General features: G+C 47.1%; 2 protein-coding genes across 5 annotated transcripts in view; both read right to left on the bottom strand.

Annotated features, from left to right (window-relative positions):
- Positions 1 to 14633, bottom strand: part of sntb2 (syntrophin, beta 2) — a 52818-nt gene extending 38185 nt beyond the window's left edge. The window contains exon 1 of the mRNA XM_088614248.1: positions 13687 to 14633. Within this exon, the coding sequence (XP_088470374.1) occupies positions 13687 to 14404 (718 nt within the window). The 5' untranslated portion in view covers positions 14405 to 14633. The remainder of the gene's footprint in view (positions 1 to 13686) is intronic.
- A 2269-nt stretch (positions 14634 to 16902) lies between these two features.
- The window catches only part of spire2 (spire-type actin nucleation factor 2), a 31000-nt gene continuing 27155 nt past the window's right edge, over positions 16903 to 20747 (bottom strand). For all 4 annotated transcript variants that reach the window (XM_088613711.1, XM_088613710.1, XM_088613709.1 and 1 more), the window contains exons 14-16: positions 20166 to 20193; positions 18707 to 18804; positions 16903 to 18401 (exon numbers count right to left, since the gene is read on the bottom strand). In XM_088613711.1, the coding sequence (XP_088469837.1) occupies positions 18188 to 18401; positions 18707 to 18804; positions 20166 to 20193 (340 nt within the window). In that variant the 3' untranslated portion in view covers positions 16903 to 18187. The remainder of the gene's footprint in view (positions 18402 to 18706; positions 18805 to 20165; positions 20194 to 20747) is intronic.

The following is a 20747-nucleotide window of genomic DNA, read 5'->3' on the forward strand; positions in this document are numbered from 1 at the left end:
AGCCAACCCTTCTGCTGCGGGGTTGGTCTTTTTCCGCTCCAACAGGGCTGTGGCGCCGCGGCCGCCGGGCTGGGCGGGACCGACAGCAGCGTGGGGCGGGACCCCCCCAGGAGCCCGGATCGGGCAGCTGCGGGGAAGAGGGCACTTCAACAGTCGGACACGCCCGTCGGCCGAGTGCCCCATCAAGTCTCCGGGTAACCGCGTCCCTGGAGAGCTCCGACAGCCCCAGCACGCAGCCCCTTGGCTCTCGGAACGTATCCCCACACAAGCGCCCTTTGTTGTGCATGCCAGGCACACCGGAGACCCTGTAGAGAGGAGCTGGAATAAAAGGGAATACACTTATCCCGGGGCAGCCTCCAAGTACACAGAAAGACTACTTCTTCCCCTGAAGCTGGAGCCTGAGGTATCTGAAATGCTAGAACGCTGCACATCCCCACTTCAGTCGGCAGGGACCGATCGTTATCCACGACAGGCTTTCAAGCTCTGGAATCCGACAGCGGATCGGCTTCAGCAGCAGCCTGTCATCCCCTGCCAAGAGGTTTCTGTGCAGAGCTGGAGCCCGTACCCCCCCCCGGCCTTCCTCCGCGATCTGTCCCCTCCCGCCACAGCGGCTGAGACGGAGAGCCAAGGGGCCTCCCAGCAGACCGGACAGCTCAGCCCTGCCAGAGCCGTCCTGGGGCAGCAAAGCCACCGTGTCCAGTTCCAAAGACGGCACTTACTCGCGAGGGCCTGACCCTTCCAGCTCCGCAAAAACCTTGAAGGGCCCATGAGGTTCGGCTTTCAGGTGAGCGATCGCCCAAAAGCTTCTACATACTGTAGATGCGGCACAGTACCTCTCTGTTTGTGCCACGAAGAAACAGTGGAATGTACAGTATGTGATTTCTGGTTTGATAACCATTTACTTCACTTAAAGAATAAGAAAACATCCTTCTATGGGAACTCTTTATTCTGCCCTTGCAGATCAATGATTGCATGACCTATGTGTAAAATGGTCTTTTAAAGCCCTCTCTACATAATTACATACAGTATAATCATTTTTGACTTTTTATACTTCAATATTGTTGGAAAAAAGGACCTAATGTGTCAATTAAATGATATCTATTGGCTTCCTCTCTGGGAAGCCATCTGTACCCTGTCTCATGCTACAATTCATGTAGCTGTGTGCACGGTGTATATACTGCACTGAACTTGCAAGCGCATCTGGTTACAGTGACATTGTGGAGGTGCAGTACAGCCTGGCATGGCTCATAGTGAACAGGGCAGGGCAAATTCACCAGGACAGGCTCCCCCAGGTCCGGAGAGCAGGCAAAGAAGGCGACCTTCCATTATTCTTTTTAAAAGGCCAGCTGTCTCAATTTGAAACTTCTGTAATTTTGGTTGTAGGTTCTTTTCCCTTTGTTGAATCTTAGACGTCTGAGACACCTCACACAAACATCTGGATTGTGTAGGAAGGAAGCACAAGCCAGTCTAATATTCATCACTGAAGCAACCAAGAAAACACAGAGGATTAGCAGCCACCCTATGTGTGAAGGGCCTGCAGATGACCCAGGCCAGAGAAGTAGCTCTGAGAAAGTCTGTCTCTGTTCAAGATTGTGAGCCACACTGGAGAATCTGCTTCCTCCTCAAAGGCCCCGGGGCCCAGTCTAATGAAAGCCGGTGGATGTCATGACTAAAACTCTGCAGATTATATTAGCCTCCTTTGCACTGTTTTAATCACAGCCTCTGCCTGGATCTCCCTTCTTCCTGTCCATTCCGTTAATCCACACCAGAACTTCCAGCAGGCCGAACACACAGGCTATCAGACAAGCAAAAAGCAGGAGAAAGGGAAAACGAATTAATCTCAGCCACTTACGTGAAGTGCACCGTTTGCCTTAAAATCCCTTTCGGTTATGCATCTTCCCAAGACAGCAGCTTAAAACAAGGGAGTTATACAAGAACTGTTAAAGAACAACACAGTCTGTTGCTGTAACGGTGATATTTCTGCTCCCACCAACGGTAAGGAAAGAGAGCATTGCTTGAAGAAAGAGTTTGGGTTTGCTAAAAAAAAGCCAGCAGGGGAGAAAATTCTCTCTTTAACCAAACATGGCGTCTTTAACCAAACTTGATGAACATAATGTTCTTTCTCATCAAATACAGCAATGTCCTGGCCATAGGTCTGCAGTCCTGTACGTCTTATTGGTGACCCTAAATCACCGGTTTCTAAATGATGGGAACACTGCTAAATTACTCATTAATTAAGAAATTTGTTCAATCATCTGGTACATGAGGCCTGAAGGATTTTAGCCAAGTGACACACATGCCTTGTATACAGAGAAACAGGCTGCTTCTCAGCCCCAGACAAAAATGTGATCATACTGGCCATCTGCTCACTGGCCTGGATTCTCTGTAAACAGCTAAGTGAGCAAATCTAATCAGTTCACTTTCTACAATGGTTTACACACTGACCGCAGTGACACCACTTTCAAAACTGGAATTTTAGGCCAGCTGGCAAACCTGTAACAGCACATTCACAGAGAAGATGGAAAGGGAAACAAAAAAGTCTTTGTAAAAACGTATCACAAACCCTAAACACTTTAGGAATGAAATACTTTGTAGCTCTGAGTTTTGACAGCTACTTTGTCACTGTACTTCCTGACCAGATCAAGTCTCCAATCTCATTCCGAAGTGCAGAAATAAGGTCAGAGACCGGCTTCAATTTAAAAACAGTCTAATCCAATCGAGGCTGTCAGTCACGTTTCAGAGACCTCTCCACTGAATTCCAGTTTTCTTTTAATTGGAACACCGCACGTTTGTGCCTTTCACAGTAATGGATAATTCTCACCGGGCTTAGCCAACATACAGCACCGACTCTGAACGTGCTTAAGGAAAGTTCCGGCTTGTATTAAATGGGGGAGTCGCTTTTCACTTGCCTTCTGGGAATGTTTCGTTTGACGTGCATCCACAAGTCACAGCTGGGTCTAACCATCTCACCTGTTTCGGTGCAAGCTAGTCTCTTTTCCAGGCTCAGATTTTATCCATCGATACCGACCCGATCTGAAGGGTTGTGGAGTCCAGAACGAGCCACCCAGCCGTGGTACTCAAGCCGATTACCTGGCTTGCTTCAAGACACAGCAGCTTACCTTGTCCGGCTAACCCCCACACTGGCAAAACTGGCTGCATGGCATCCTGCATCCACTACCAGATAAACCGTCTGTTCCCGTGTCAAACTACAGCCTATCCCAGAAGCACAGCTGTGACGATCCCATCATCCTTCGGTCTTCTAACAGCTTCCAGGCAGCGGAAGAGATGAGGACAATGATGTGCAGTGGCACTCCACTCTATTGTTCGCTCCTTCATGTTCAATTTCACCCTTTACGGGAGGACAGTCTGCTCCCACTTGCAGGAAGTGTGCTCTGATCTGCATTAGCTTTCATCTGCCAGCTGTCCACCCGTCCTGAATGCCTAGGATTCTCCTTTAATCTCATCTCAAAACCTCCTGGAAGATGATACCACACAGCACTATGCGCAATGCCATGACGGGGCGCTGGTGTAAGACTATGAAGAAATGGCAGTGGTTGGCATTTCTTCTTTTCTGCAGGGAGGCAGGAACATGCCAGTCATGTTTATTTTAGAAACGGGCCCTTTCACGGACACAGAAGAGTCTTGTAGGGTGGCCCCCCCCTGCTGTGTTAGCCCGAAATTCCCCAACATCCGAGCTGGGATCCGCACAGGAAGCACATCAAGACAGGAGCAGAAATAAATCTGTTCCCTGTGCATGAGATAGATGCCTCTACACAAATAGCAACATCTTCCGCTGGTAGCATTTCGAAACTAAGTCAGCAAGCTCTTAAAAAAAAAAAACACATTACAGCCACCATGACCACAACCAACTGGAAAATTGTTCAGAATCACGTTTAAAATGCAGCTTTCATTTTCAGATTGATGGCTTTGCACATATGAATTCTGAGAGTGGTTTTAGGCCCATGGTATCCGAGTATCCAGTATCCTGTGGATTTGGATTCTCAGTTCCTGTTTGCCTCCTCAAAGCTGGCATGCGGTTTATTGTTTGAAGGTGGAGAGTGTCTGTATGTGTGTGTCGTGGCACAGGGAGGTTAGAATTAGGAACTATCCAAATGCTGCGATACCCTCTCAAACTCTTAAGCATGCTGCGCTTTTTAAACAAGAATGTAAAAACACAGGGCTATCTCCTGGCCAGATTCCACTTGATGAACTGTGTTTTCTGAACCCAGGTCACCTTTAGGATGTGCAAGTGTGTATCGCAAGGGTGGAATTAACTACTGCACGTCCTAGTCTATCTCCAGTTTCTTCTCACAGTCACACTTACACAAAGGCATGCCGATAGGTTACTGGGCTTCTGGGAAAATTGGCCCTGGTGTGAGTGTGTCTGTGTGTGCCCTGTGATGGACTGGTGTCCCGGCCAGGGTGTATCCTGACTAAGGCCCAGTGCTTGCTGGGATAGCCTCCAGCTCTCCCGCAACCCTGTGTTGAATAAAACTGAAGAAAATGGATGGACAGATCACTCTTTTGAAACGTGTGTTTTCCTGTATTGGTCGCATGAGGGCATTATATTATTACATCTACTAGTCACAAAATCCCAGTATGCAAACAGCTTTCTGTCTGCTCTGCACAAAGTCACCATGAACTACTGGATCTGGAACGTCTGACTGGTGGACGGGCCAGAGGTCTGAATTAATCCAGGCCCCTGGGAAACAATCCTCAGTGCTTTTCAGCCACATTGATATGTGCTGCTAAAATGTTTTATAAGCAGAAAAATACCTACCAAGCTGGAACAAGTTATCTGAAGCGTTGCCTAGGAATGGGATTAAAAAAAAGTTAGCTTTCACACAAAAGCACTTGTTGTGCCAGGACAGATGTGCAAAAGAACAGTAATGTCTATAACTAATTTATTTCTAGCAAAGTGAAGTCGCCTTGCCTGCTAACACTAAGGGGGCACTGTATTTAGCCTTGCGAGTGAGGGATATCTAGTGCAAGACAGTACTGTGGAATAATACTAGACACCAGAACTGTACTAATAAAAAGTACAAAGAAAAGCCTTCCTTTGGAGAGTTCTCTGGACAAATGATCAGTGTTGGGATTTGCATTTTACTCCCAAGTTTGACTAAGTCCTGTGTGCGCTTTAACTTACTGCAAAAATGCTTTATGTTGATGAAAACAAATAGATTTCTTTAGCCTCAGAGTGAGAAAAGATGGGAAAGGACCATTCATCTTCCCACAGAAGATTTTATTGGCAGTAAGTTCTCAATATACATCCTTAGCAACAAGATCACACTATTTGCATTAGAGATTTGGGCCACAGTGTGAAATTCTTCTCGACAGTGTAGAATCTCTGACGATCACTTGGAGCATAAAACCTTGCCAGCTCCAGCCTGCGGGGCAGGCATGACCCGGAGCAGAACCTCGAAGATAAAACACAGGTCCCTCTCAAAGCCAACACAATGGTTAAGAGCCACAGCAGCTGTAATTCATGCTAAGGCTCAACCAAAACCAAAGTCAAGAGAAGCATCTGGCTGTTCGGAAAAAGCAGCTAGGAGAGTTAAACACCTCTAGTGTTCAAAGAATCAAAGACACCTGTTTTGAACCCACAACTTTCCAGTGACAAACCCAGAACTCGAAACCACTGCTCCACACCGACACCATGGGAAAGACTATAACCTCTTCTCATTCCACACTGTTTAAAGTCTTAAGACTTGGCCTCCCATGTGATAGGAACTGGCAAGCGCTAATTAATATATAAATTAATTTATAATATAAAAAACAATCAACTTCGGTTTTACATCCATCCAATCATCTGCTGTTAATCAGCTTGTCATGCTGCCACAACCAATCAGCGAGGACCTCTGCACACACTCCCCCGACACGCCCGCCTGGCAGAGCTACTGATCGTTCAACAGATCCACGGTGCCCCACAGGAGGGTGAGCAGCCGACGTGCTGTGCGCGTACTTTTTTTTTAAGCTTTTGAGAAAGCTCAGTTCCGTCTTCCACGGCCAGGCTCCAGTGAAAGCTGCGCATGTGACCGATGTCCAAACACTGCCACTGAAGAAGGCGACGTCTTCATCTCCCACACGGGGGCATGGCTGAAGAATAGAAAACCGTTGGCGGCGATTTAATCTTCATTAAGCCACAGCACAGCACCGGTCTGCGCCTTCATTGTGTTGAAAACACAAACGCATGCATATGGAAGCAGAATGGCCGGATTCTGCCAGCTTGCTTGTCCCCGGACTGTTGCCAGCTGGGCAGCTTCGAACCCAGATCTTCCCGGCCGTGCGCCCAAGAGTGCTTTCATGAGTGCCAGTCTCTGTGCCAAGGAGCCCCTCTAGCAGGTGCCAAACGTTCTGCGCCCGACTGCAAACAATCCATCTTTTCTTGGCTCAGCCCGGCTTATGGGAAGCCGAAACCAATTCCTTGACACTTCTTCAGGCGAACGCTGTCAAAACAGTCTTTGTCAAACAAAACGTCTCTCTTATCCTTTTTCTTTCGCGGGTCAACAATGAGAAGAGCCCGGAAAAGGTCTAATGGAGCAGGGGGAGACTGGGAAGGAGGCTCCTGTGACATACAGCCAACATTTATCCAGGCTCCATAAAAATATCGCAGTTGTTCTTTTTTTAATTTAGTGCTACGCGGTTTTAGCCAAACCTAATGTCGGTTTCTTGGTTTCATTCTGGCACCTTTACAGAACCTCTTTTTGGCACTTGTCAGGAGAGACTGGCCTGCTCTTAGGCCTCAGGTCCGCTCTACAGCTGTTTGAACAGACCAGGGCCACCACTGGATAGCAGCTCCCCCAGTACCGTCCCTAGAAAACAAACACTCAGGTGCCGCGTCACAGAGCGAGGAAACACAATATTATTATAAGGTCGCTCTGGAAAGCCGTCACCTGCTACGCCTCCTCTGTTAATTCCACATTAACATGTGCCCGAGCCGAGACGGTCTGCTGAGCCCCTCCTCGCAGCGCACCGCGACAGCTTCGCCGAGGGCCGCCACAGGAGAGAGCTCGCTGCGGAACGTGAACAGCGCGCCCTTCACAGCTTTCCAAAAAGAGCTCTGCAAAGCCTCCCCACTCTTCCCAGGCGGCCTTTCATGCCAGGGCCAAGGAAATTAATGAGAGCGGAGCACGCTTTCGAAACCGCCTAATGAGGCGGCAGCAGGAAATCTCTGGAAAGAAAGCTGGCGGCCCCCCTGCCCTGGCGTTCCAGCTTTTCGCTCATCGCAAGGGGTTATGTCGTAGAAGGGCGATGTTCCGTCCAGTCCAACCGTACTGTCCAACAGCCAATTTTCCTAATCTCTAACTCCTCGCAGCTGGCTGCTCTGTCGTCGTTTTCAGAAGCGCGCGTCCATGCATCGTTGAACAAAAAAAAGCACCTTCTGCATAAGTTCTACTGCCAGTCCTGATAATTACTCCCTCAGACGGAGCTGTTCCAAAACGCAGGCTGCAGGGCAGACGCACCCCGCGGATTAAATCAGAAACAGCTGCTTCTTCAGAGCCCCCACCATACTGACACAGGGATGATCCTCTGCATGGGACGCAACGCCAAGCACAAAACGGAGGCAAACGAAACCAAAGCAGCATATGGGGGCTTGTGCCTGGGGGGGGGTCACACAGGGCCTGACACAGACAGAGGAGGTTGTTATTTATTCCACGGACTTAGAAGTGTTGTCGGAAAAGTGGGACTGCTCCGCCAACGCTCGGCGTGCTCATTTTAAAAAGGCATGGGGCTGTGGATTTCAGCAGTTCGATGGGTCCCGTTGCAGTCACTGGCTCAAAGGCACTTGAGGGGCGAGGAAATGACATCACTTCACATTTTAGGCAGATTTCTAAACATACGTTACGCAGACCGCAGCAAAATGAACAACACGCAGTAATTCACACACTCCGAGAGGAACATCAAAATACAATAGTCTATGACTATATTAGGTAACAAGAGTCTTGGCCTGCTCTTGGAATTTATTATAAAAAGCCTTTAAACTACTATTGGCTATGCACTACGTTAAACTGGGTTCCACAATGAACAGCAAAAGTATTGTATTCTTTTGCATTCTGTCCACTTGAAACTACTTTGTCTCTCTACTAATTGCTGTCAGTGCTTTAGTCAGGTTTTAGGTCTTACACAACACGACGAAATGCTAGACGAGCTGTGCATTGACCTACAGGAGGCTTCAATAAGACGTGTTAAAATAAAATTGTTTGAATCTCGGTCTTTTGTATCTTCCTGGTCCCTTAGAGCTATCGGGCAGAAATTAGGACTTCCAGTAAGTAAACAATTCTGGGGGACAGAAGTGAAATGCTTCAAAAAATACCCCCCCAAAAAAGTTTCTTCTCAACATTGAAATTGCAGCTCAGCAATAAATCAAGGAAACCTGGGAAGAATTTCCTGATTTTTGTGCAAGCTGCATTCCCAACTGACAGGCACTGAAAGCTGTTTAACAGCACGCGGCTCTTATCTCACCTTTATTAATAAGCATTTCATCATCCAACTTGGAACCTGTGCAAAAAAAACAAGTGCCTAGAAATGGGGGTTTTGTTGAAAAACATGTTCCTGGCGAGAACAGGCAATAAGAGAGGCCTTCTTTCAAAATATTCATATACATCTAGGCTATTGACAAATCTAACTCAATGCTCTTCTTCAAGGTTAACAGCAGTGTATTTTAGAATGAGATTTCGGTCTTTGGGAGTCCATAAGAAGTCACCCAGCTGAGCTGCTGAGGCACAGACTTCAAACCCACCATCCCTGCACGTCTCTTTGCAGTCGATGAAAGATCAGGTCGTCCATTTTGCAGTGTCTAGTTTGAAGAATGTTGCCGGTATTTGAGGATGTGAATCCTTGAGCCTTCAAACACAAAAGTCATTTAACAAACTACAAATGATCCAAGACTATTCAAGCTCTGAATGAAAGAAAGGCATAAAAATTAAAAGAATGACTTTGGGCAGAAATAAGAGTGTAAAATCATATCTTAGGACTGAACATAGCATGAAGATGGAATCAAGAATGCAAAAATGACCACCCCTTTTTCTGACTGAGGAACAAGAATCGATTGGGTAAGGTAGCAACAATAATTAAACCCCTGCAGCTTTGTTCCTGTTCTCATTGTTGTGAGCGTTTTTTAATGTCAAATACCATTCGCTTTCAATATGCAAATCCCAGTCTCTGTGGCAGCAGATGAATCTGTAGCCAACTCATTTGGCTAAACAAATTCTACAAACAAATCACATCGAGTCAGGGACGGTTGGTTCCCACGACGGCCATTTTGACTTCTGGCTCCCAGCATTAGGAAATCTTTAAGTGGAGAAACATCTGCTTCAGGATAAAGAGGTCAATAAAAAAACAAGGAATGAATAAAATAGGGATTAAGCAGCCCTTTTAATGAAAGGGGATTTAGTTTTAATAATCTGGGTATTACAGATCTGCCACCAGTCAGTATTCGTGGTAATCTGTTTAGAAACCAAGCATTTGTTCACCAAAACAAATGGGCTAAACTTAATGTATTTCCTAATTTCGTATCCTGGGCCACTTAATCCAACAAAGGACTCCTTCTGGAGTTCCGTCAGACCTACGGATCCATTTACCGATCGGATATTCAGGCAAATCAGTGTAGGACAATCCGCACTGCTTGAGGCACAATCAGTCAGGTCAGCTATACAAGAGCAACATTTGTTCATTTCTACAGATACAGAACATCACTTGCAAGACTACAAAGTACAGCCCTGTTAGGATAAGCTTTTATCCTAAAACAAAGTGGATAGAAATTCAGTATAAGATCTCTGCAGAACAACACAGACTAAGACAAATTCACAGGAGTGTACATTTGTTCCATTCTTGCAGCTGCCAGAGTGAAATATATTGTACTGTAAGTTGCCTAAACTTAATAAAATCCCCAAATACTAAACATAATTTCCGTGACAGCCTTTCACAGAAGCAAGGCTGATCTGCACTAGGGACAACCTAACACCCCTACCCTTATGATTTTCTGCTCTTTACCTTCTTTTCCAATGATCTCTGCCAATACCGTTTTCCTCTTAATCTTGTGCCAAATCTTAACAGCAGTCGTGTTCAACAGTTAACACCTTTGTCAGCTCTTTACCAATACTGGTGCACAGAACACAAGGCATTCAACCGAGCTAACAAGTCACTCGTTCAATTACACCTATGGGCCATTTCAAAATTGGTTTCTGCACGTAAAAACGTAATAAAGGTTACCAGAGAGAAGATCTTCCTCAGTCAGTTACTAGAGGAACTTACGGATCTGAAATTCACATCCAGCTATGGATTCTTTTTGTTCAAGAACCCAGGGAATCTGTTTCAGACCCCAGGCAATCGGGCTATATGATTTATATGATTTCAGTCTACCATGCAGGGAAGCAGGAAAGGTTGTACTTTGTCTAAACGCGTTTAACAGAGAATAAAGCCAATATTGATTAAAATCTGTAGCAAGAATGCACCAATTTTATTCATCGTTATCAAACCAGATACAGTATGATATCCTAAATACGAAAACAGCTGAAACAAGAACACTACCAGTAAACACAGCATGAAAACAAAGTGACCTCAGGAGACTGTGTCTGGTGAGACTATGCAGAGATCGCCTGAGTTGAGCCCAACCTCCTGGGGGTTCCCCTACCTGGGCATCACAGCACCGGGGTCTACCTGTGTTTTATTTAACATGATTCATCTAAAACCCATCATCTTACAGTAACAGTTAGAGCAAGTTTCTCACCCTTTTGGCATCATTACAGAACTGACAGTCTCCCGTCGCACGGGTTAAGCATGAAATGGATTAGGTGAGTAAGTGGAACTGACTGTTAGGTAAGTCTTTGCAAAGAAGGAGGGATGGAAACAGGCCTGGGAATAGATGCAGTAAAACAGCAATCATATTCAGTGTCTTCCCCACGTTCCACCTCCTCCGACAGAGCGATAAATGCAACAAAACCCACGCACACAGGCCCTCGGGCAGGGTACCGAGAAATCAAGTCGCACACCCCCAACCCCACCCCCAGCCTCGGCCAATGCAGAGGAGTGTCTCAGCAACGACGGAGTGCTAATTCCAGATTAGCGCTTTCTCTTAGCCCGTTAAGACTGTATTATGTAACAGAACGGGAGAACTAATTATAAATACGTCAGCGCGCCTGTAGTGCAGGGGCACATTCTGCGACTTCACTCCTTTCTTTTTTAATACAAGTTCCAAGGGTCCCTAAGCAGGTTAATTGCACTGGCGCGTCCCCCCGGAGAAGCATACTGCTTCCTCTCCTCCAGCCCCAGCACACCGAGCTCCATCGTGACGGCCAGCAGGGATGCCCAGACTCGAACCCGTGACCACGGACTTCATTCGGCCAGCGCGCGGGCAGGGGACGATCCCGGAAGAGTACCGGGAAGGTCAGGCCAGGGCGCCGGTGGGATCAACCCTCCGGGTCATTACCAACGGAGCTGCCAACAGCTTCAGGCACAAGCCAGGCTCCGAGCCCGGGTCCATCCCGGTGAAAAAGGACGGGATTCGGACAAGAGGGTCCAAATTTTGTCCTCTGCAACCATTCCAGGAGCTAGGGAGGACACTGCGGATGAATATAATCTGATCGCATTCCATGACTTCTGCTATTATAAAAGAACATAAGTCAGTTTCTTCCATTTCTACCTAAAGTTTGACCTTAATAGTTACACGATGATTTAAAGAGGATTTGAAACCAGGGGACAGCAGCACTCTAGGATAAGACACAGGAGCCACTCGATTTTGGAAAAGCATTCTTTATTGCTTTCCTTGAATACGAAAGGTACACGGGTCTAATGGAAAGAACGGTGGGGGCGGGAGAATTTCCCTCTCGCAGCGCTGGGGCCCTGGGTTCAGTTGCTGGGGTGCTATCTGCACGGAGTTTGCATGTTCTCCCCGAGTTTATTGGGGTTTCCTCCGGATGCTCCGGTTTCCTCCCCCAGTCCAAAAATATCTTAATAGGTTAACTGGCTTCTGCTACTTTGGCCCCGGTGACACAGTGCGAGTGTGAGCATGCTCGGGCCTGTGTGTGCCCTGCGATGGACTGGTGTCCCATCCAGGGTGTACCCTGCCTTACGCCCACTGCTCGCCGAGATAGGCTCTGGCTCTCCAGCAGCACCGCACTGATAGAAGAGGTTGGAAAACGGGTGGACAGAAAGTACTGCACAACTGCAGGGACAGCACACCGGCTGTTTTTATTTCAGACGCACAGACCTGCAGTTGGGACGACATGAGGGCATGGAGGTTAGCGCTGGCTGCCGCATCACAGCTCTTGGATCCTGGCTTCGATTCTGAACTGAGGTACCGTTTGTGTGGTGTTTGCATGTCAGGCCACACAAATAAGGGGGGGTTTCAGCTTCCTCCCACTCTCCAAGGACATGCTGGCTGCTTTAACTGCTATGCCTCCAGCAGGGTGTCTGCTTTCCCAGACAAGACCCAAGTGTTACATTGTAGATACAGGCTCAGCAGGAACAGCGGTGAAGAGGAGCACTGTAGGAGCCTGTGCCTCCCGCCTCAGGTCACACACTCCAGTGAATGTGGGAGAAATGGCACGAGAAACTGTCTCCTGCAACTTCAAAACGAAGGACAAGGCTCAGAACGAGTTTCCTGTCCTATTTTTCCAGATAACTAGGCTATACTATGAGCCCAGAACATGATGAAAGGCAGTACATACTGTTATCTGCTACGCAAAGAAGGACAAAGTAGATCAGCGCAAAATATTTCTATAAAATCCCCCCCCACACACACACACACTTATACCAGAACACCGTGTAGGAAGTACACTGGAAAAAAATGCGTGAAATGTTTAACCACGAGAACAAATGACTGCTGTGAAATGTTCTCCAAAACACTGGGTTTGACGGCGACGTACTTCCTGTCGGAGCTCGACAGAGAGACACCGCTGCAGTTCGGTACCAGCTGGTGTGAGGAGGGGGACTAATTGATCGATCAAAAGCTCATTAATAGTAGGGCGGTGGCTCCAGTTATTAACCACACACGTCGAAGTCACCAGAACAACCTGCCTCACCTTTGCAAACCTCGCGGCGCTGTAACGAGCGTGTCATGCCGGCGAGGTGTTTCAACATGTACATCAGATCACTCACCTCCAGATAACGACGGGATTTAGGAAGAAAGGCGCTTGGATTTGAAGACTGGAATAGGGTCTTAGACGGGATCTTGAAACGACCAGCAATATAAACAGAGTAGCGCCGTCTGTCTTGCTTGTATAAATCTTTAAAAGAAGGCGAGTATACACTGAAATGCTCAAGTACCCAGTAGACCCAAGTTCGAGCATGAAGGTATCCCACAAGCACTTCTGCATTCAGTGTAAAACAAGGGAGCAACATTTTCTGAACCCTGCATCACGAAAAATCTGTCCAATTGACTCGCATCTTAAGCATTTACGATCCCCCCTTAAATGCAATTGATTCCCTCACTCCGTGAGCCCCGAGTTTCGTTGACGGATTGAGGCATGCCGCAGTCAAAAACACTTCAAAGAAGCTCGTCTCGCTACTTCATCTCTGTGCGCGCACACACACACAAAATAAAATAATCATAATAATAACCTCCGCGCTTTCCAGTTTTACGCGCACGACTTCGGTCCCAGCCGGTGAAGTCCGCGCACAAACCTTTTCCCACCCACCGCCGTGGCCTAACGAGGTGAATCCCCGAGATCGTCTGCGATCACGTACCTTCCAGAGTCACCTCCTTGCCGGCCTTTTTCAGCGCCTGCACGGCCTGATCGTGCGTGGCTTCCCGCAGGTCGTTGCCGTTGACCGACAGGATGGCATCGCCGACCCGCAGCGCCCGGCTCTGGTCTGCGGCGAGCCCGGGGAAGATCTTGGAGATGAGAATGGGCATGCGGTTCTCCCGTCCCCCCTTGATGCTGATGCCGAGCCCGCCGGACTCCTGTTTCACCACTCGCACTCTCCGCACCGCCTCGGAGCCGGCACTTTCCAAGCCGGGGTGGGTATCGCCCAGCCTCAGGGGTCCGGTGCTGCTGAAGCTTGAGCCGGGGCTGCCGTAACTGGAGCCGGGGCTGCCCAGGTCGGAGCTGGTGCCGTTATCTTGAGCGATCCTGCCCGAGCCCGGGCTGCCGAAAGCGTAGCCCGTGTCGGTCTGAGCCCGACTGACCCCGCCGCCCGCCGGGCTCCCGGTGCGTCTCAGCGCGCCGTGGTTCGGGTGCTGGCTCTGCGTCCGGGTCGGACCGCCCGACTCGGTCCCGTTCGACAGCCCGTTCCACAGGCCCGGCGAGGGGCTGTAATCCGCACTGCCGCCCGGTCCGATGGGCTCGGCATCCGCTGTCAAAGTTAGGGTCTCACGGGTGAGTTCTGCCAGGACCCTAATCCAGCGGTCCCGGAGCAGAAGGTCCAGAAGTCCGTTCTTATCAGCTCTCGTCCAGACGGCCATCGTGGTCGTTTTTTAAACTACGCCCGTCATAGTTGTTCAACTTTTTCTTTCCCTTCTTTATCAGCGCCAAGTTACAAGCAAAACCCGTCACACCCACATACCCATTGAGCAGAAAAGTGCGCTGGAAGTCGAGTTGACTCGCGAAGGAAAATAAGAGGTTAGACCGACTTTTTTATTTATTCATGAAGGAAAGCCGAGGAGAGGAGAAGGGTGGTGGGGAGGGAGGGGGGTAAAAACTTTACAACGGGGCAGGGTGAGACGGCGGCCAATCGTGGAAACGGGGCTGTTTATTATTCATAAGGAGGAAGGGCCTCTCCTGTCAAAAAATACCTGCTCCTGAACTACACGTGTCCGGCTGCGGGTCGGCGCATGTGGGCGGGGGGGCTCCGGGCCATGACCCCGACCAGCCAGCCGAAAACCATCCAGACGCGGCCGGGGACCGGCGGCTAACGCGATGTGTCGCAATTACACACACAACTGGCGTGCTGTCGATCAATGAAGCAAGTAATGCGCTCCATTAAGGAGACCTCTAGCACTCGAGGGCTTCCAAGTGTTTTCTCAATGACTGACTTTTACTTGGGATGGCGTTGTTAGTTTTGGCCATCACACGGCACCACAAAAACAACAACAACAACAACAACAACAACAAAAAAAGCTGTGGAAAGAGTTCAAGAAGAGAGCACCCCTTGCCTCAGGTGTTTATCAGATAGGGACAGTTTAAGGGCGCTAAGTCATTTCCATCTCGATCAAAACTGAGTTGAAAGGATAGAGATTTGAAGGTGTAAGGCTGAAGGTGGTTTCACACTGGGTAGCACAATCACGACACAAAACCAGTGCCACAACCAGGGAGGGGAATTTATTTGGTACTGAGAATAGGAAATAATTCTTTACTCAAGACGGGCCTTCTCACGCTTGCAATAGTATTTCCATAAAGTAAAAATAACAATAGCAAATCTCTCTCACGTGATCACAGTTACTATAACTTTGGTGATAGTTTTAGATGAGTGGTCAGCAATCTGGACCTGCGACCAGGCTTGATCGAGTCTCTTGCCTTGAAATTGTATAGTAAGTGCAGACTTTACTTCAAGTGACATATACACTGCATTGTCAAGTCTTGACTGTGTAGTCTCGGCGACGTCCCACAGTCACTTAATATTGATCCAGAAGATCTGTCGTTGACTCTTGAAGCGCATTTAAAAACAGAGCGCAGCAAATGTTGTTCAAGTTTGTGGGTCACTATTGCCACCTAGTGGCATAAAAATGCACAACATCTGATCGTGCTTGGCAGAATTATGGTAGACTTGACAAATTACCCTGACCCTCAGGAACACTCCAGTCTTCAAAAAGACCAGCGTGTTCCTTCATGCTGTGGGAACTGAAACGGAATTTAAAACACTTTTGCAGCCATTCATCCAAGAGTTTGAGAGTTATTTAAAGTAAAAAGGATATTTTTTTAGAAAATAGTTTCTAGCTCTCTATTTAATAGCTATCTCATTGTGTTTTGTTAACACCATTGTGTATAAAGAAGTAAAATGATGATGGTGGTTGCTCTTACTGTCATTATCATTCATTAGATTGATAACTGTGTGGATAAGCCTACAGCAGAGTTGCACAGCATGCTGTGTGAATGTCTTGTCAATGTCTTGTCTGATGCAAGCTTTTGCTCAGTTGAACAAAGCTCTTTTCCAGGTTTTATGTACTGTATTCAATGAAGTGATATACACTAAGGTGCCACACCCAGAAACATTCAGTGACCTTGGAAGAAGTATGAACGTTTGACAGAACAAACAAAAAATATAACTGCTGTAGTGAAGATCTTGAAGGGTCGGTAGGCAGTTTGTGCTTGTACCATGCAATTGGTGATCGTGAACATTGTTTTAGATTAGCACCTCGATTTATGTGGAAAAATATATTTTAATCATGCACCTACTAGCATAGCTTCGGGAATGCTCAGCCGAGGACTAAATTGAATGTTCAAGGGAGAACACGGATTTTGCAAATGGATTTTTTATAATGTTTTTTATTAAACGAGTTGCAACTTTATTTGTAGCAGAATAACTTTATGGGACCTCATACAAATGCAAATACCTGCTGACAATGATTAAATACTATACTGCTTTTAGGGTTATTCTTACTCTCCTGTTTCAAAATTATTCTCTTTAGTTTTATTTCCAGTACATGCAAAAATGTAGGAAATGCATTAAATTCTTGTACTTGCTTGAATCAAGGGTCTCTTTCAGACAGATTTTATATTTTTACAATTGCATTGACTCGGTATAGCTGGGATTCAGACCCGCGTGTGTCTCATGTCAACAAGACTCACTCGTGATATCAGCTAAAGGATCCTGAAGCTCTGGACCTGACTCAAGACTCTTGGGAAACATCTGAGTTAAGCTGAGCAATTCTGACTTGACTACAGGTCTCCATGATGGTATATTGTTTGCTTGATCAAAAGTAACGTGGATTGTAAATGGTCACAACGCAGATGCCAGGCCATGTAGATTTATTGCAGCTTAATTTTATTAAGTGTTTACAGGGTTCTGACATGAAAAAAGGCTTTGCACCATCATGTCTTTAAACTGGCCAGTGAAAGCAAAATACTGCCAACGTGGAAGCTTTCTAAATTAGTGCAGCTATCATTTTTCTCAATATCCTTCCTTGCAGAGGAAAATACCTAGATAAAACGTAACCGGTTCAGGTCACATCCACTCAGGATAGAAAGAAGAAAAATCTCCAAATAAGTTGGAAAAGCAAAATTTTAAAAAGCAAAAAAAGGATTGTGATAGAGTACACCAGTCAATAAAAATATGATTCTGACATTCAAATTCTGAGGTCTGAATGAAATTGATTTTGTTTTGTACACTGGACATTGCGTTCTGAACCACAAATTAAAAAAAAAAAGAAAAAATAAATTTTCCCCCAACAGAGACTGAATTATGATACAGATGTTTTCACCATGGGATTTCAGAAGCACCTGGATGACAATACTCATACGAAGCAGAAGAGCTTTCCCGAGATGATTTCTAAAGTTCTCTAAAGTTTCTAAAGTTTCACTTTTGCACAGGTCCTGCACAGCCGGGCGGCGTGAACTCTCAGCTCTCTGCAGCGGGACGACAGAGACAGCCCCGACACCCCTTGTGGCTTCTCTTAATGTCAACCGCCTCTGCGTTTGATGCTCTTGTTGAAACAGGTGGCGCAAGACACAGAGCAGGTCTGCTCGCAGACTCTCATTTGGATACCGACGATGTGGCAAGCTGTGTTTTTCCACGTGGAGTTTTCGATGTCCAAAATAAAGAAGAACAACTGTGAGGCAATGACCTCCACGGATTTTAGGGTCACATTCCCTTGCTCCTCATTTCTTCTCTCTTTGGCCCCGCTTTTAGGGTGACAAACCTTCACCCCTCCTCTTAACCAGCGCTCACATCGCAAAAGCAGCACTTACAGTACGTCCTGGGGAAGGCAGACTCCAACACATCCCAACGGGTCAAGTGCTAATTCCCCTTGGGGGGGGTTTATTTTGCGCGTGCGGGGTCAAGTCTGTCTAAAACGTATTCCGATGACGTTTTGAAAAAGAGGTTATAATAGGCGACTGGAGCAAATGAATCACAACTTCAGGCAGAGAACAGCCGCAAACGTGAGGCGTTTGTCGTGGGAACCAGAAGACATTCACGCGCGGCGGTAACTCGTACCATGCCAGAAGAGGAACATCGAGGTTTATTTCAGTACACAAATGGCGCTATGTTTTTCTTTCAGGGAGGGCGTATGGCGTGAAAGGCAAGCACTTTATTGGAACTTGGCACCTCTCCCAGGGCCCACCCTGACGGCCTGGGCTTTCTTGGGAGTGTTGTTCAGGATGTCCAAGCTCTTCCGGCTGGAGGTGATGACGTCGCCCACGAACTTGGCGCACTCCGAGCAGATGTCCTTCAGGCTGCAGCCGTTGGCGTAGAGGTGGGGGAACTCCTCTTCCACCGAGCGGCTCGTCAGGCTCCGCAGGGACCTGGAGAAAGAGCAGGGAAGAAGCGCTGTGAGGAGCATCACATCAGCGTCCTCGTGAGAGAAAGACAACCTGTCTGGGGATACCTTTCAGGATCATGGCGACTGCAGGCGTACGATTTGCCATGAATTCTAGGTAGGAATATTAATAATCTCTTGGTGTTTCCCAAAGCCGGGAAGAGGAAAGTTGGTTTTTCGGATCATATTAATATTTTGATATTCTAACAATATAAATGTTCATTCCCTATTGCAGTTGTCCTAGATATAGTGGCAGGAGGGACAGGAGCCAGGGCTCGCCAGGTAACTTACTGAAAGACCTCTCCCTTCCTGGGGTGGCTGACTGTGCCACTCTCAAAGCCCACGGTGTAGACCGGAATGTGGGCCAGCTTCTTGGAGGGGATCTTCATCTGCACAACAAAGAAGACCACACTGACACCACCACTCACTGCCGCCTCGCAGAGGTACTAGTTAAAACAGTGGGAAGCACCTCCGCACAGGTTAGGTTATAGTCTCCCACTTTCAACTGCACAGCAACGCATGTGATGGGGAATCAAGCACGCAGATTATAAAATTCGGATACAAGCGTTCATTGCGCAGGGGCTCCCGAGGGCTCTCGATCAGTTAGATTGTGCTCCCAGTACAGGTTAAAGATACATCCCGTCCATCGCAAGTTCAAGTCTGGGTCATGTGACTGGTCAGCGGAGAAAGGATTTCCCATGGAGCACTGCACAGTAGACTCTTCTGGCGAAAACTGGCCCCTGTGACTTCCCCGTCACCTGCAGCCTTGGAGAGTGATGTCAGCGAGGGACATCCTGCTCCTCCAATCAGAGGTTCAGGAGGCCAGTGGGTGGGCGGGTTAGAGGAGATGACCACACCAGGAATGTTTCATGTTTAAGGATAATTTACATGAATGATTTGGCGTAACGTACTTACATTATGCATATATTATACAAAATGCAATGCAATACTACATATTGGTCTACATTACCACTACCCACTACATTGGTCCCAAGTTGCTTTGTGGGAAACATAAGAATAATAACAAACAATAGGAAGACATTCAGCCATCCAGCCCTTTTGGTTTTAATAGTTAATTGATCTAAGGAGCTCATCCAGTTGTTTCCTGAAAGAGGCTAGGGTGTTGGCTTCAACAACATGGCAGGGCAGCTTGTTCCATACCCCCACAACCCTCTGGATAAAGCAGTGCCTCCTGTTCTCAGTCTTAAATGCACTTCCATGTCGTTTCCAGTTGTGTCCTCTGGTTCTTGTTTCAGTGTTCGTTCGGACAGTTCAATGTCCTAAGTCTTCTGGGTTGACTTTGTCACAGTTTGCCCTTTGTGATTTTGAATAGTTGTAGTTGTAGTTGTCCCCTCACAGTCTTGTCTGTTCAAAAATAAAAAGCTTTGGTTCTTTCAGCCTATTAGCGTAGGATATTTCCTTAAGGTCCAGAATGTTCTCTGTACTGGGAAGAAGGCTCACAATGTGCACAAAGACTAAATAAGGACCATTAACCCTTATTAATAGAAAGACTACTAAATTGAACCATTACACATCAGATAATCTCCAACAGATAAACAGCCGACCAATGCAGGTAGGCTGTGAAGTATGTATGAATGAGGGGGTTCGAATGATTGTTTAAACAAGGAAACTCACAGGATTGTTTTTCTTCTTTTGATTGGCACCACCTTATTGCCTTATTACTTTTGATCTTGCACTGCAGTGTTTTCTAAGATTTGTATAAGACATCTGTAATTGAAATCATGCCTACCTTCACACTGCATGATCCACACACCGATCTGTCAGAAAAAAAAAACCCAAAAAACAGAAAGGCAGTACCAGTGAGCAGGACAAGACTGCTACTCATCACACTGTCCACACTTTCTCAGCAGAAACGCTCTCTTAGCAAGGCGGCTTGACATAACAGCTTGGATTTATCTGCAGGACCCGACTGGCTGTTGAACTGCTCGGATCTGCTGCTCTCCCAGCTCACTGATCATGTAAGGCTGCTGTTTCTAAACGCTGGTAACAATTTTGTTCTGACCACTGAAGCAGGGTATTTGTCTGGTGAAATAGTTCAGAGATCATTTGAAATGAAAACAGCAAGACTCTGTAGCTCTCCCCTGACATGCACTGTACTGCATTTGCTTTCAAACTGCTCACTGATTTATTACCCATTAATTACTTATTACCCTGCCTGTTCTTGATAGAGAACGTACTGTGAACACGATTCAAGGCCACCCAGACTGGCTTTCTTTACAAAGCTGCAGGGAACACCCCTGCCAGCTCACTTCATTAGAGATCTGCACCTGTTTGTGTTTATTGGCCGATTCTCGCTTTGCTTTCCCACATC

The sequence above is a fragment of the Lepisosteus platostomus genome, chromosome 20 (assembly GCF_059453375.1).
Source record: "Lepisosteus platostomus isolate fLepPlt1 chromosome 20, fLepPlt1.hap1, whole genome shotgun sequence".
Lineage (NCBI taxonomy): Eukaryota > Metazoa > Chordata > Actinopteri > Semionotiformes > Lepisosteidae > Lepisosteus > Lepisosteus platostomus.